The following is a 17,216-nucleotide window of genomic DNA, read 5'->3' on the forward strand; positions in this document are numbered from 1 at the left end:
GACAGCATCAGGGAATTCTAGAGTATCCTTAGAGTAACACTGCCTATATATCAATGCTGAGTGGAATAAAGTGTGGAGTGCTCCTGTTTAGAGTCCCAGCCAGCCAGCCAGATATGCCCTTTTCCAAGATACTCCATTCCAGCCCTGATTTTTCATTCCTCGTCCAACATTCAGTCAGAATGTTGTGCCCTTGAGGATGCTCAGTCCTCAATGAGTTCTTTTTAGGGTCCCCTTCCCCCAAAATAATTGTTTCTGCTTCTGCAACATCTGGAGTTTCCTCAAGCCTGCTGATACCTCTTCCCTGTGTGTGGATGGTTCTGATTTGGCTAGTGATGCCACCAAATTTTATAATTAGTGGGTTCGTTGATGGAAATTCATCCATTTGTAATTCTCATCTTTGAAGTGAGCCTACAAGATCAGTCCTACCATTAGGCGAAGTGAAGCAGTCACCTCAAGTGGCAGATGACGGAAGACAGCAGCAAAGTTTTGGATGGGGTGCACAACTTCTTTTAGCCTGAGGGCCAGATTCCAGTTTTGGAAGGCTCTTGGGGTCCATATACCAGGGGTGAGGCGCTGAAGGCAAAAGGGGCAGGGCTAAAAACCAACAATACCAGCATATTCTAGGTTAAAGCTCTTATTGCCAGTACCTAAGCCTTAGGAGAGGCATTTCTACCCTTTCGTATGAGGGGAAAGACAAGGTGGAAAAACCACCAATCAGTGGTTGTGGGAAAGGGGGTGGGGTCAGGGGAGGGGACTTAGACAATGAGGATGATCAGGGGTCTGGAAACGAAGGCCTATGAGGAGAGACTGAAAGAACTGGGCGTGTTTAGCCTGGAGAAGAGAAGACTGAGGGGAGATGTGATAGCAGTCTTCAGGTACTTGAAAGGTTGTCACACAGAGGAGGGCCAGGATCTCTTCTCAATCATTCCAAAGTGCAGGACACAGACTAATGGGCTCAAGTTACAGGAAGCCAGATTCCGGCTAGACATTAGGAAAAACGTCCTGACTCTTAGAGCAGTACGACAATGGAACCAGTTACCTAGGGAGGTTGTGAGCTCTCCCACTCTAGAGGCCTTCAAGAGGCAGCTGGACAGCCATCTGTCAGGAATGCTGCAATGTGGATTCCTGCAATGAGCAGCGGGTTAGACTCGATGGCCTTATAGTCCTTCCAACACTACTGTTCTATCATTCTATGACTTCTCGGACCCCTGGAGAGCCAGATAGGAACCCACAGAGAGCTGGATTTGGACCCAGGCTTCAGGTTCTGCCCCCGTGGACTAGGTGTACAGAATCTGGTCTCAGCTTTTCAGAGCAAGAATGGTATCAATATGTAATAAATAAACAACAAATAAAGTTTCAAGGCATGGTCTGAAGGCCCATGAGGCAACCACCTTGATGAAGCTAAGCAAGTCTGGATCTGGTCAGTGCTTGGAGGGGAGTCCACCTGGGAACCGCATGTACCCCCCCTTAAGTTCCACAATGGAAGAAGGAGGGAATATAAATGTAATAAACAAACAAACAATAAGATATGTAAAATAAAGAAATCAGTAGTCCGTGCCAAACTACCTAAGTTCAGTTTGTATGCCGTTAAATCTTCCACGCTGAGTATCCCTGAATGAAATAACATCAGATCAGAGTGACCATGGCTCAGTTAAGACCACACATTAATCAACGCAGTGTGAAAACTCCACTCAACGGTTGAGTTTTTAGGGGGTATTCCCCACACAACATGTTCTAACTCCACCATTGTGTGACTGTGAGCTGCTGTGGAGTTGAGTAAAATCCATTGTAATGTTTGATTGACAGTTCCTCCACCCTCTCTCCTCCTCCTGATGGTATCCCATCAGCCATTGCTTCAAAAGAAACCAAATCCCAATGGCTCTCCTAGAGCGGCACTTGTTCCTTTCACTGCTCTTGTCAGGGAACTCTGTAGCCAGTGGGAAAAGCCAACTGAACACAATGGAAAACTCCACGGAGCCTGCCACACAACACAGGCAACACAACGGTTCTGCAGGAACTCTCCTCTGCACAGCGTGGATATTCTGTGTGGAGTGTTTTCCAAAAACAAACCAACGCCAAACCCTCCACCATTGTGTATGTTCCCACCAGACAACACATTTCTCAACGGTGGTGTAAAACCCCCAGCATAGAGTTCTAAAACCACTGTTGAAAAACATGCTGTCTGAACTGAGCCCATGTAAAAGTGGATGCTTCCCGTATGACCCTCCAGCAAGTACAAAGAAATGAATGAATGAACAAAACCTCTGTGCTTATGGGAGTTGCTCCTGGGAATTGGTGTTGTCACTGTGGTTGTTCTGGATGTGATATTACTTCTCCCGTGCTTCTGCCACATTGATGGGATGCTTGTCATGGAAGATTTCATAGCAACTGAACCTAGCCCAAGCCATAGTTGGGGTAGGCATTTAAAATTCCAATATAATGTCCATTGTACTTGGATTTACCCCTATGTTTCTGAAATAGCAAGAACGTGGCAGAAATATTGTGACCTTTTTTGAAATTCATGGCAGAATCCTAGGTTGGGTTTTTTTCCTTACTTTGCCTGAGTCTACCAAACAGGGTAGGTAAAGGGGCTGCCCTAGAAACCATTCAAACACCAAACTTCCAAGTTGTTGTTGTTGTTGTTGTTGTTGTTGTTATTATTATTATTATTATTATTATTATTATTATTATTATTATTATTATTATTTATATAGCACCATCAATGTCTGGATGTCCAGATAAATAGTCTGGTAGTCCCAAAGTATTTCTGGATCACAACTGATAGGATCTATCCATTGCTTTCTCTCTTTTTCTTGTTTTTTAAAAACATACATATATAAATTTGTATATATCCATAGCAATTAATACATATATGAAAATACAACTTTCTAGCAGTTATACATAGGCTTCCACAAAATATTCAGATATCCAAATAAGTATCCAATTGAAAGTGGTGTCTATATGGATTTGCCTGTTCCTAATTGTGCCACAGCTTTCCTATAAAAAGTTAACCCTGTAGCAGACACATGTATGTTTGTGATCTCTCTCTCTCTCTCTCTCTCTCTCTCTCTCTCTCTCTCTCTCTCTCTCTCTCTCTCTCTCATCTCCTTTTTCTTGAAAATATTCGAGCAGGAGTTACTATCCTTTCATATGGACAATGGATTCCTAGCTGTCTGGACTGAACCGGTTTCTGCTCTGGAAACCCAAGCTTGTAATCTGAAGCAATATTTATGTTGTCAGCCTAGGACAAGGGGATTTGCAGCCTTGGATCCTCTTCCAAAGCAACACTCATTTGCTAATTACCTCAGCCAGACAATGACTTGTCGGCTGCTCAGCAGGTCACCCTTGACCCACAATGACCAGACTGTCCTTAACTCCTTGAACTCACATTTTCCTGAAATAGTACACGTCATTGTGAACCTAGCTGTAGTTTGCCTCTCGTATGACAAGTGAGTGCGGGAACCTTCTCATTACTGACTAATTTATAAACACACCAGTTTCCAGGTGGTTCTAAGTATGGCAGCAGTTACTCAAAAGGGGCAAGGTTGGTTTGTGAATGTGAACAGTTCTCCTTAGCATCTGATTATATGTCCATCTATCTATGTATCCAAAGGTAAGCAATCTGGTGCTCTCCAGATGTTTTGGAGAATGGGCCTGTTCAGACAACACACTAAGCCATGATTAGGCTGTTAACCCTTTTGCAACAAATGTTTAATGACTGTGTTTAAGCCGTGGTTATGTAGCCACCATGTTTAGGTTCACATAGTTGTGTGCTATCTCCAATATTCGAGGCAGTAAGCCTGTGTGCACCAGTTGCTAGGGAACATGGGTGGGAGGGTGCTGTTGCACCGTGTCCTGCTGTGTTGGTCCCTGGCCGATGGCTGGTTGGCCACTGTGTGAACAGAGTGCTGGTCTAGATGGACCCTTGGTCTGATCCAGCATGGCTCTTCTTATGTTCTTATGACACACTAAATCATAATGTTTAGCTCAACAAGTTTAACCACCGTAGTTTAGCGTGTGGCCTGAACAGGGTCTACATCTCGCACAATTCCAGGCTGGCTGTGCTGGCTGGTTCTGATGGAAGATCTGGAGGGTACCAGGCTGTCTACCCCTGATCTAATCTATCTGATTATCAATGTGCTTGATACCTATTTAGTCTAAACTCTGACCTTTTATTTCAGTGACGATTAATGCAGTTTAGGACAAAACTAATCGTAACAGGACAGCAAACATGTTGTGATTTATGAGAGTTTCTGCCCCATTCACATAATGGGGTTGGGATCTCCATATTATATGAAAATGGGCACCTATGGGGTGGGGGGGGGCAGAGAAAACTATCTTCATCTTACCTTGCTGCACTCTGTTGCTTTAAAGTTTACTCCCTGATTTTGATATACAGGAAAAGACGGTGCATGTGCTCAACATGTGTTTAATGGCATCAATACTAAAATGATGTCCATCTCTATACACCCAGAGACAACCAATCAACATATTGCATGGGACTATTTACATGACCATTCCTATTCTATTCCAGGTTTATTAGTACAGTGTACTCATTTTAACTCTCGGTTTTATTCCCACTAGGGCTGAGGTGAAGTTTACACCTACACACCCACACACCCCTTTTTTCAGAAAAGGAAGAAGGCGGGATTAAAGGGAAGCACGAAAATGCCTTTTTTTTCCCCTTCCAAGGATAGGAAGAAATTCTTTAAAATTTCAGGCCCAGAGAAAATTCTTAAAATTTCAGTTTAGTGGGATAAAAATGGTGGTGCCCCCTGCTCCACACTTTTAAATCTTCATTGCTCCACTGCTAGCAAGCAGTGACACATATGCCCCTCAATGCTTCTGTTTCAACAATACAACACCATTATATAGCATAACTCCAGTGACATCGATCTGGTTCGCACACCACGTCAGCTCACTGTGGCATAATTTAACCACGGGAACTATCGTATTGTATGAGGTGCTTGTGGGTGCCTGGCTAGCTGGGTTATGCAAACCCAGGCAGAAAGGGTTGTTTGAGGTTCAGACAACTCTCAAATAACGCATGGCTTGTGTGAGGATTATTTGAGGGTTGTCTAACCCTCTAGCAACCCCTGCTGCCTGGGTTCACAGAACATGACAAGCCACGGCAAGCCAAGCACCCGTGGAAGCCGTGAAAAACAGCGGACGTCAACACCTGGCACGTGACAGCCCCCACAGGTAAGTTAAGTCCCAATGGGTTGTTGTGTCATGCGAACCAGGTCATCTCTGTGTGTGGGAAGAAACATGGTGGCTGAAAATGCCTTCAGGCCATTAAGATAACCACTTTGCCACCCAAGGGAGAATTTGTACAATCACTCACCATGAACTAGAGCCTCTTTAGTCCTACTTAGGTCATGTACCCTATTTATATTTAGCACAGCCCTTGCTAACTATCACTTTCCCATCAGATCAGGGGCAAGAGAAGCAAATGATGCAACTAAATTGGAAAAAAACGATCGATCCTAGCTGAATTCTGGGTCATGTTCACTGCGACATGGTGTCAGTGTGTTTAAAGATGTCCCATCGCTTTCAACATAAATTGGTTTGGATATGTGTTAAGTTGTCTTTACGTTGTCATAAATAGCCTCTCTCAGGATGGGATTCTGAAAGCTTGACATATTTGAAGCCTGAATACATTGCAAAGAATGAACAGCAGAAGGAAATAACACAACACAACACATCTTTCTCTATGGGTTTTGTTTATTCATCTGGTGAAACTCAATGTTATTATGTTTCATAGGAAAAGGCATATCAAATCTTGACAGCATCGTAAACTAGTTTGCAAACGAAATTAAGATAGCATGTGGGGCTTCACTGAGAACACTACATTTTAGAATCGTGGGTGCAGAAGAGCAAGGGGCAAATTTGTTTGGGATTTCCTGAAGCTGTTCTGGACACACAATGAACTTTGGTCCCCTACATGGTTGGTGAACATGAGTCAAAGGCTACTAATTAATCGTGCTACTGTACTTATTCATTTGCATGTTTTTTTTAATTCTGTGTAAAACATAATCCCACAAAAGGGAGTCTTGACTAAATCTCATATAAATCAATGGGATTTACGTTTGTTATGACTAGGTACAGTTTCATGGCTTTAAACAGTGTTTAATTGTAGCTAGATTTTGCCAAATTGTGTCCTTTAGACACAGTTTTTCTACAGAAGAACAACTAACACAGTTAATAAATAATAATTGTTAAAATATCTCCAAAAATGATTTCCTGTAAGACAAATGGGGCTCACAATATCCATGTTGAAGCCAAATTGGAACTATGCAAATCCACCCAGTCACCAGACTGTAATGGGAAAATCTTACTTTTATTCACTCCCCTGTATATGAAAGATTATAAAACATTTTAACCCCTACGAGAGTCTCAGGCACAATGGTGAAACTTCATGGGTATCTCTGCAGCATCATTTATTTATTTATTTATTTATTTATTTATTTAATTTATATACCACCCCATAGCCGAAGCTCTCTTGGAGTCTCTGATCTTGTACAGGTTCAGGTAGACATCAATTCCCTCCACCCCTAATTCCCATCAGAATGATGCTACATGATGATGCAGATGATTAAACAGGAAAACTGTGGAGGGAAATGGTGGCGGCCAGGAGAACCATTTCCACTGCCGCAGTAAGAACCGCTCCTTTCTTAACCCAGTGAAGGATACTGAGATGCCTGTTTTTGCCATCGGAGAATGGGCTGGCAAAAAATGGGAGAGGGGACATTTTAGGGGGGCTCTTGAAGTCAGGGGTTGAACCTGGGTTCATTTGCAAGCAAAGCACATATGATGCCACTGAGCAATGGCCTTACCACACAACCTGATACTGAATCACCACCGTAATTACATTATGGCTAATGGAGATGGCATAAAACAGGTTCCAGAATGGCCCATTTTCTAATGCTTGGACCATGAAGGCCCAGTCTGTGGTGTTGAAGTGAAGCTAGTCCCTGAGAATGAGAGAAGCAAATGGTGATCCTCTTTTAGATATTTCGATTTTAAAAATTCTACTCGTGGGCGTGTGCAAACTTGGATTATAGTGCAACATGTCTCAAATGTGCACAGGTTCAGTTTCATTGTTCAATTCAATGTTCAATCCCATTGTTCAATATTAATAATATTATTTTCAGGAAGATGCTCTTGCTCAGGTGAGCGGATGAGGCCAGCTGGAATCTTCACAACAGAATAAGAAAAGCAAATGATAAGGCTACTGAAATGCTGGGAAAGAAGTTCCCTGAAGATCTATCTTCTCTGAAGTGGGAATGTGTTTGGAGAGCTCTTTGGGAAGAACTCAATATTATAAGAGGTGCGTAGTTGCTGCCCCAAATAGCAACAGCGTGTCTCTTCCTTCCACCCACTCCGTAATGTCTGTTGGGCTGGATGAAAGGATCTGCTGCTATTCTAGAGCGCTGACAAGTTGAGCTGCCCTAAGCCTTGTTAAAACTGTGTTCTGGTCATGGCTCCTTTGTCTTCTGCTACGTATTTTCCCTTGCTATGCTGTGACACAATAATCTAAGGCAATGCAAATACACGGTAGCCAGCCAATGTTTGTTCTCGTAATGACCCTCACCAGATGGAAGGGACAGAGTCTCCTGACGTTACGCTGAGCTAGAGAGCCAGCATAACTGTGAAGAGTGAGCCCCTGGCCCTCTTCCACAGCTGAGGAGAGGAATGGGAGCTTGTCCCCACTGCATTAAGCCTCAGATGCCCAGAAAGCAGGAAGAAGGCTGTCCAAGTTTGTTCAAGGTTCAATACAGCATCAGAGACAGTCCCTGCCACTCTCTCCTGCTTCTGAAGTCAGCCTGGCATCAAGGTGAGTCTCCAGGTGTCTCCAGGCAGAGAAGACAACTGTGGACTCGCTTTGATTCTGTGCCCTGGTCAGAACAAAAGATGTACTTGCTAATGGCAAGCTGGCCAGAGTATTTGTGGATCCTTGAAAATACAGAGACCTATATATAACTTTCCATGAGTAAAACATATTTGTCATCCTATATGCTGTTTTAAAAACCCCAAGTAGGCACATGATACATCTACATTTGGTACACTGGATTTCAAGGAGAGAGATTTAACCCTGTGTTCAACTCTTCCATTGAATTCAATGGGACTTCAAACTGCTAAACCCTCACTGGTTCATGACACATAGAAAAATGGATCAAAAACAATCCTATTATGTACAGCATCAGAGAAATAAGGGACATATGTTGGGCCCAATCTGCCTATATGCTTTATCTATCTTAAAAATGTGTATTAAATGTTATTTAAAGTATAATCACTAAAAATGAAGCTCTGTCAAATTATATTAGCAGATTTTTTCCTTGCAATAAATATCTAAAATGGAAGGAAGTGTTAACTATAGGGGAAAATGTGAGCTGATGTGGTCCTCTGTTTTGTTGTTCAGAATTCAATCCATAGCTCTGTGTCATTAATACAAAGAAGGTAGTGGGTTTGTTCACACAACACGCTAACTCACACTTGGTGGTTTGTGTGGGGGTTGTTTTGAACCATGGGTTGTTTTTGAACTGTGGGTTATTGTGTGGTCTGAATGCAGCCAGGATGGCTTGTTAACCATGCAGTGTGGCTTATTTTTTCTTGAAAAAGCCACCTTGAGAACCCGTGTTTTGTTGTTGGGTTGTTCAGGGTGGTTAATGAGCTACACTGCATGGTTAACAAGCCACCCTGGTTGCATTCCAACAACATGATAGCCCACCCTGCGGAAAATGTGCTGCATTTAGACTACACACTAACCCATGGTTCAAAAGAACCCACACTCAACCATAGTGTTAGGGTGTTGTGTGAACGGCCCTAGTTTGTCTGCTATGACAGCACAGACACTCTGCAGCAAGGATGCAGAAGATCTAACCCATGGACCTAATCTGGCCTGTGGAGGTTCTGCATCTGAGCCAAGAGTCTCCCTGGTATCCTCTAGGGGACAAGGGCTTCAAGTCCCACTACCTGGAGGAATCCCCTGCAGAGAAATCCCCACTGTTAACTCTGATCCGAGATCAAAAGTAATGGCAGGGATGCGGGCGGTGGAGGACTCAGCTGGCGGTGGAGGACTTGGCTGGCTCGTCCCAGGGCTGGCCAAGTCCCTTTCTCTGTCCTGTCCTCTTCTCTCTCAGCATGAAGAAAGGCAAAATGGGTGGGGTGATGACAACTGGCCCATGGAGGGCCTGGTGAGGGCCAATTTGGGCTCCCACCCAGAAAGTGTTTTGCACCCCTGCTATACAGTATGGCTGCAATCCTATGCATGTTAGACAGAAAAAGCACTCCTACAACTCCCAATGTCCCCCAGCCAGCTATGCTGTCAAATTTCCCCCCCATCAAACACGCATAGGGTTACACCCACGCTCTATTAAGGCCTGTAGGGATGTTGCTCTGGATTGTTGGCTGTGGATTGTAGGTCATTTTATTTGCCTCCAGATGCTTATATATCTTTGCATAGTCTCAGCCTAAAGGTTTTATCATTGAAAAGTTGAGGAATTAACCACCCACATCCTCCATATGGGTTTGTAGCAGAGGAGCACAAAAAACTTGCACACAGGGCCCTGGAATGAAGAGGGAAGCCTATACAGGAGGCACTCAAGGGCCTCCTGTGGAAAGCAATGGCAGGCTCTTTGCGGTGGGTGCAGGCAGCTGAGGGTTAGCCAGGCAAGGGTCCCCTCCGATGCATACATCTGTGTCTGCGAAGGAATGGACTGTCCCCTGGGCTGGCTTTTAAAAAAGGAAGGGAAAAAAAGAAGTATGGATTTGAACAGTTTAACAAATCGACCTCAAGATTTGCATCTGTTTACAACAAGTTTAGTTCATAAGACTCGGTGAGAAAAGTTGGGAACCAGAATGTGTTTGACATCAATGAATGTCATCTCTGAGAATCCAGTTAAGATAGTATTTGGCAGTGAGTCCAACTCAAGTATCACGGCAAAGTCAGAGGTCTTGTGCCGAGAGTGAGGTTAACACAGTGAGAGAAAGGTTTTTCTTCTGCTTCTGCTTCTTCCACACTGACTCTCCAGAGCAGCCAGTTTTAGAGCTCATGCAAGTCCCTTTCTTGGAGCGGGATTCAGGGGAGGCTTTTATTGCTTATTGAGCATCTACATTGCTCAATGTAGATGCTATAGGCACTGACAACAACATGTACAACCATGTCCTAAGCTGTGGCACCTCAAGCTTAAACTCAGCTCCTTCTCAGCCCCTCCCCCCCCATGTATTACGTCCAGTTCTGAGCACCACTTCAAGAAGGATGCAGACAAGATGGAACGTATTCAGAGGAGGGCAACAAGGATGATCAGGGGCCTGGAAGCAAAGCCCTATGAGGAGAGACTGAAAGAACTGGGCATGTTTAGCCTGGAGAAGAGAAGACTGAGGGGAGACGTGATAGCACTCTTCAAATACTTAAAAGGTTGCCGCACCGAGGAGGGCCAGGATCTCTTCTTAATCCTCCCAGAATGCAGGACACGGAATAATGGGCTCAAGTTACAGGAAGCAAGATTCCGGCTGGACATCAGGAAAAACTTCCTGTACATTAGAGCAGTACGACAGTGGAACCAGTTACCTAGGGAGGTTGTGGGCTCTCCTACACTAGAGGCATTCAAGAGGTAGCTGGACAACCATCTGTCAGGGATGCTTTAGGGTGGATTCCTGCACTGAGCGGGGAGTTGGACTCGATGGCTTTGTAGGCCCCTTCCAACTCTACTATTCTATGACTCTATAACCTGCCAGGTGCTAATTAACACCGCCCCTGATCCCCATCCACCATCACCATCACCAATTTTTTGCAGCCCCAAGCTGGCAGCAAAGACAGAAGGGTACATGAGTCCCTCCTACGCTGCCATACGTTTCTGGTAGCCGACATTCTTGAGTCACATTGTGAAGGCAGGTTCCAGACAGCACTGTAAATTGCAGCAGCCCCAGCAGCTAGAAAAAGAATTGCATTTCCCCAGCAACCATCTACCTTGCACTCTGAGTATCAGAAAAACAGAACAGCCCTGAAACAAAAGCACTTCCTTGTGTGAAGATTTCCGAATTCTGGGCAACAACTGAGCATCACCTCTATATTTATTGCACCGTAAACCGATAACTTAGCTCCTCAGTACATTACTGGAACTGCCTCCACGGAATGCACGTGTACAGGGTGAAAAGCCTTCACAGTTCCCTGGGAATAACTGTAAATGGGATGATGGGGCTGCTGGATTCGAGGTCCAGAGCTGTCAGGAAGCATTCAACGGCAGCTTCGTTTTTGCCCTGAGCATGAAGAACTTCTCCGAGGCTGTTCCAGGCTTTGTGGCTGGTGCTCTGCACCTGGACTGCGTCCTGCAGAACCTTCTGGGCCAAGCTTCCACGCCCGAGTCTGTTCAGAACCATCCCCTGCAAAAGAAAAACAATCCAACGTTAGCCCGCAATAAAACTAAGGTGTTCGGTATTGTGCCTGGCCATGGGGTGGGGTCCGGATTCTGTCCAAGATGAGTGGAAGGCATCTTGCGCAAGAGCAATGGTAGAGCCTTTTTTGGCTGAATGGCGGCATAAAAATCCTTAAATAAATAAATAAATAAATAAAATATTTTTTCCCCTGTTGAAAGATGTTGTTCTGCTAATGCATCCACTCTGTTGGATTCCATGAGCGCTAGGCTCTTGTGCAGTGTATCGGGCAATTTGCTTCACCCAATCTGTGTGCTCTTACTTCAAGGGCAGATTTCAATCTGTGCCTGTTGTGCTACCACTTGCACAATGTTTCTGTGGAACTGGGAGGCTGCTGCCACTCTTCCATGAGCAGACAGCTGGATCCAATCCCATAGAACCAGGCAGGAGAAGAGGAAGCTGCCTTACACTGAGGCCACAGCTAGACCTAAGGTTTATCCTGGGATCATCCAGGGTTCACCCCTGCCTGAGCACTGGATCCCCTGTGTGACCTAGGTGAACAGGTTTGACCCCTGGATGATCCAGGGATAAACCTTAGGTCTAGCTATGGCCTGAGTCAGTTCACTGCTCCACTTAGCTCAGTATTGTCTTCACTGGGCCTGTTCAGACAACACGTTAAGCCATGGTTAGGCCACTAACCCTTTTGCAGCAAATGACTAGTGAGGGTGTTTAAACCATGGTTACGTAGCCACCATGGTTAGGAATGGTTCAAACGACATGCTAAGCCATAATGTTTAGCTCAAAAAGCTTAACCACCGTGGCTTAGCGTGTTGTCTGAACAGGGTCAGGCAGCCTTTCCCAGTGCTATCTGATGATGTTGAGGACTGAACCTTGGACCTCCTGCATGCAAACCATGCACTCTACCACTGAGCTATGGTGTTTGCCTCAACAGAAAAAGTATAATGGGAGGGAATACTCAGTATGGGTTTTTTTTGTATGCAAGCAAATTATTCACCAGCTTGTAACCTGAACACATGTTTTCATTCTTCCTAATGAGTTCCTCAACCTTTCATTCCAACTGTCCCTTGATACTTACAATATAAACCTAAGGTCAGCAACGGAATGTCTAAGGAGAATAAAATCTCCCCCAGTAGTTTCTCCATGTTCTAATGTTTAATGTCTGATTTGCACTGTAAGAAGATAGGAACTGGGTCAGAGCAAACATTGGTCTAGGACAAGATACTGGGTTCAACAGTGGCTTCCCAGAAGCCTTTGGGGAGCTCACAAACATAGGAAGCATCATGGTGACAGCCTTCTCCTGTTGTACCAGCTTCTGATACAGAGAGGCATACTCTACCCCACCCCACCCCATTTACATTCATATTCATACATTCGTTTACATTTTATCACATAGTCAAAATATTCATGAATGTTAGGTCATTAGGCCTATATCACGTACAAAACTGGCTAAAGTCCAATTTTTCTGGAAAGTTTCTATCAAGATATTTCTTCCTTCCCAAAGTTGTTTATAAACGCTGATCTTATTCTTCAGTATAAAACTTCCTGGCCGTTAGAGCAGTACGACAATGGAACCAATGACCTGGGGAGGTTATGGGCTCTCCCACACTAGAGGCCTTCAAGAGGCAGCTGGACCGCCATCTGTCAGGTATGCTTTATTCCTGCATTGAGCAGGGGGTTGGACTCGATGGCCTTATAAGCCGCTTCCTACTATTCTATGATTCTATGTATCATATTCCAGATTTTCCTTCTCCATTGATTGGGAATGGACATAAATGGAGATTTCCATGCTTTTGCTAGCAACATACAAGCCCCCATTAGAGATATATTCTAGAGTAGTTTACCTCTTTACAAAGAATAATCACTAATCACCATCTCCCCTCCCCCTTCTTGAACTTTTCAAATCTGTTGTTAAGGCAGGGGTGGATAATGTGTGGCCCTCCAGATGTTGCTGGACCACAACTTTCATCACCCCTGACCATCAGCCATGCTGGCTGGGGCTGATGGGAGATGGGATCTGACAATATCTGGAGGTTCCCCACTCCTGTGTTAAGGCTACCAAAGCCAAATGGCAAATATTTATCCCAAGGCAGGGAACTGCATAGATGATGTGTTGTGTGTACAGATACTTTCTTTTGCTTGTCCTAGCCCAATTACCAATCAGTTTCAACAGATGACCTCCAAAGTTGTACCATGTTGAAGGAATAATCATTTCTCTCTATTCACTCTCTATCATTTCACAATTTTGTCTCCATCACATAGAATTTGCAGCAGGCTGTGCTCAAGCCAATTCTGCCTGACCCCACCCCCTCTACTGCTGCCTCATGCCCCTGGGGATCAAAAAACATACTTGTAGCAGATGGAGACAGCAGAGGGAGCATTATCAGACATTTCTAGTCTCTATTGAAGCATCTTTTACTGCCAACGACTCAAACTAAAAGTCCAGAAACCTCTGCGGGAAACTGATGTAGAAACCATCACTTTCTGGTTAGGGATTCTGGGACTTTGTAATCTCAGTCCTAGGTGAGGAAAGAAGCTCCATTAGAAACTGGGGAGCACCCATCACTGCTTCAGGTGGCCATGTGTCCACCTGACACATGTCAGGTGTCTAGTGCAAGTCTGGTTTAAAGATGGAGAAGCACAGGAAGGGAGAGCTGGGCCTTGAAGTTGCCCACCAAGAGAACCAGAAACATGGGCAAGGCACCCAGCAACCCGGCCACGTAGTCTTTTAGGTGATGGTGAGATGTGGTGTACTTCTATTTAAATTATAATAATTCCTTCTGAATTTGCACCTATACATAGACATTAGCACTTGCAAAATTTATGCAAATTGATGTCTACTTTTGTAGTGATGCATGTCCTCCTTTCTGTCAATACAACTGCTATTTCTGCCACCTCCCTCTGGGCAGGGGGTGGCAGTGGAAGTTGGCACACAGGGACGTAATTGATTTTTGACTGAATACTCAAAGCAGCCCTTGCGGCTCTATGTTTGATTGAAACACCCCAGAAGCCTCAAGCCCCTTTCAGGGTGAGTAAGAGGGTGATGCCCCCTTCCTAATATCACACTCTTCTTTACTTTTATTTTTTTTATATGAAACCCAAAAATTCTAAAGTAGTCTTTCCCAACCAGGTCCTTCCAAAGGTTCTGGACTGCATTCCCCATCAGCCACAGGCAGCATGGCCAATGATCAGGAATGATGGGAGCTGTAAGCCAAAACATCAGCAAAGAAGGCATCCTGGCTTGGCCCAGGGATGACACTAGGATCGGGAAGGCTGCCTTATTCCTTCATCGCACCAATAATCTATTCCAGAGGTAGGCAACCTGGTGCCCTCCAGATGTTTTAGACTCCAACCTCTGCAATCCTTGGACATTGGACATTCTGGTTGGTGCTGATGGGAGTTGTACTCCAAAATATCTGGAAGGCATCAGCTGCTGGGGAACATGGATAGGAGGGTGCTGTTGCACTCGTGTCCTGCTAGTGAGTTCCTGGTCGACAGCTGCTTGGCCACTATGGGAACCGAATGCTGGACTAGATGGACCCTTGGTGAACCGCCCAGAGAGCTCCGGCTATTGGGCGGTATAGAAATGTAATAAATAAATAAATAATAAATTGGTCTGATCCAGCAGGGCTCTTCTTATGTTCTTATGAACTATTCAGTGGAAAGGGGTGGTACATAGGGAGAGGGCCAGTTGTACAAAATGCCAATGACCTCATGCATCTCCACATTGGGTCAATGAATGGCAGCCTCAAAAAATCTTTTTTTTAAAAAAACTGCTATGTATTTTGGACTCCCCGAAGCTGGCATGACATATACCACCGAACACTTTGTTTCCCTGAAGAATCCGCCCCTCGAGAGCTGCTGTGCTCCGGCAGAATTTTATATATCCCCCCAGAGTCTGGCAAGCAGTAAACAATGCCTTCATGTTGTTGCCATGTCGAGTCCAGCTGGGATCTGCCCACGATGCAGAACGGAAAGGGGAGGCGAGCGGAGGGGGAGGGAGAGAAAGCAGTATATTCATATATCCTCCCGCGAAAGGGCAATTTACATTTTTAGCTGGGTACTTTTTTGAGGGGGGGGGGGGTTAGGTTTCCTAATGAAAGTGTGCTTTCTCAGTTTCCATAGAAACTCCTCTTGTTGAGGTGCATGAATAATTTCATAAAATCAACAGAGATCCAGGGAAGGTTAGCAATTAGTATACTTTCTTTTTTTAAAAAAGCAAGCAAATAATTAACAGCATCACGCTCCGGTTAATCTGGGCAAGATGGAGCTGCTTTTTGGCCTTCCTATTATAAATCAACTTTACTTATTTTCCTTATATCAATATATAAGTCACTGGAAGGTAAAGCCAGCCAGGACATCCGTTAGGTGTCTTTGGAATACCATGGGACCAACTCTGACAGCTGGGTAAGTTTGCTTGATGGCTTCACTGTACCAAATTGAGCGCTTTTCCAACCCATTCGAAGCTGGGTCCATTCGCTAGTAAATAAATAGCTCCCCTCTCCGCCCAAATAACCCCAAAATGTGATTGTGGTTTGATTTCCCTTGTTGTTTGTTTCTCTCTACCAGTTGTCCTCTTTCTACCCCCCGAGACCCTGAAACATAAAGATAAGAGAAGCTGGGATTCTGGAACAATTGTATGCAGCAGAAACCGTTTGGGTATCACCCCAGCCCACAGCAGCTTGCAAGATGTCAGTCATTTAATCTTGCATTCTCTTCTCGATGCTGGGCAGGTCGTGTGACATGCTAGATCTATAGCCTTTGAAGGCCTATTATAAAAAATACATGAAACAATAAAACATAGAGTGGGCTGCCTGCCGGAGGACTCAGCGGGTACCTGCCAAGTGCAATGAATCAGGCTGCGCACGACTTAATGTGTTACTCTGGAATGGCGGGAGGCGAGTCCCGACGGAAGGGAAGGGTTTACTCTTCAAGGCTGCCTCAAGCACACTTGGGAAATCGGCCTGGTTCCGCAATTGTGCTAAGGAAGACACAATATGGCCGCTGAGGGCCGCTCCACACGAGACACAAAGCAAAACCCAGCTTTGCCGCCAAGTGTTCGTTTGACAAAGGTGTCCAAATGGTAGGGTTTCCAGCAAAATTCGCCAGGCATGGGCCCAGAAGCATCACAACTCCCTGAATACTTCATTGGCTTGGATTAAAATCCATGTAGCCCTTGGGAAAACTACAATTCCCAAAAGCCACTGGGGTCATGCCCTGGCACACCAGGCACCAGGGAAGGAAGTGAGAGAAAGAGCTCCCATCTCCCATAGTTGCTGAGGGCCCAGCAAGTGGGTCTTTTAATGGAAGGGAAGGGGGGCATTGCTTTGATGCGCTGGGTGAGCTTTGGGCAGAGGGTGAGTTCAGATTGGCTCGGAAATAAGCTGACTATTTCTTGTCCATCTAGTCCTGCACTCTGTCCACACGGTGGCCAACCAGCTGTTGACCAGGAACCCACAAGCAGGACACAGGTGCCACAGCACCCTCCCACCCACGTTCCCAAGCAACTGGAACATATAGGCTTATATTGCATCTGATACTGGAGGTAGCACATAGCCATCAGGACTAGTAGCCATTGATAGCCTTCTCCTGCAGGAATTTAAATTGGTGGCTATCACAGCATCTTGTGGTAGCGCATTCCACAGTTTAACTATGTGTTGTGTCAAGCTATACAGTACTTCCTTTTATCTGTCCTGAAACCCCACCAATCAGCTTCATTGGATGATCCCATTGGGTTCTTGCATTAGGGAAGAGGGAGAAAAATGTCTCCCTATCCACATTCTCCACACCATGCATAATTTTGTTCACCTCTATCATGTCTC

At 44.9% G+C, this 17,216-nt stretch overlaps 1 protein-coding gene across 1 annotated transcript in view; it reads right to left on the reverse strand.

Annotated features, from left to right (window-relative positions):
* Window positions 1–11,036: 11,036 nt before the first annotated feature.
* The window catches only part of TTC7A (tetratricopeptide repeat domain 7A), a 210,114-nt gene continuing 203,934 nt past the window's right edge, over window positions 11,037–17,216 (reverse strand). Inside the window, exon 20 of the mRNA XM_063123964.1 lies at window positions 11,037–11,385. Within this exon, the coding sequence (XP_062980034.1) occupies window positions 11,164–11,385 (222 nt within the window). The 3' untranslated portion in view covers window positions 11,037–11,163. The remainder of the gene's footprint in view (window positions 11,386–17,216) is intronic.

Source organism: Elgaria multicarinata, chromosome 4 (genome assembly GCF_023053635.1).
Source record: "Elgaria multicarinata webbii isolate HBS135686 ecotype San Diego chromosome 4, rElgMul1.1.pri, whole genome shotgun sequence".
NCBI classification, from domain to species: Eukaryota; Metazoa; Chordata; class Lepidosauria; order Squamata; family Anguidae; genus Elgaria; species Elgaria multicarinata.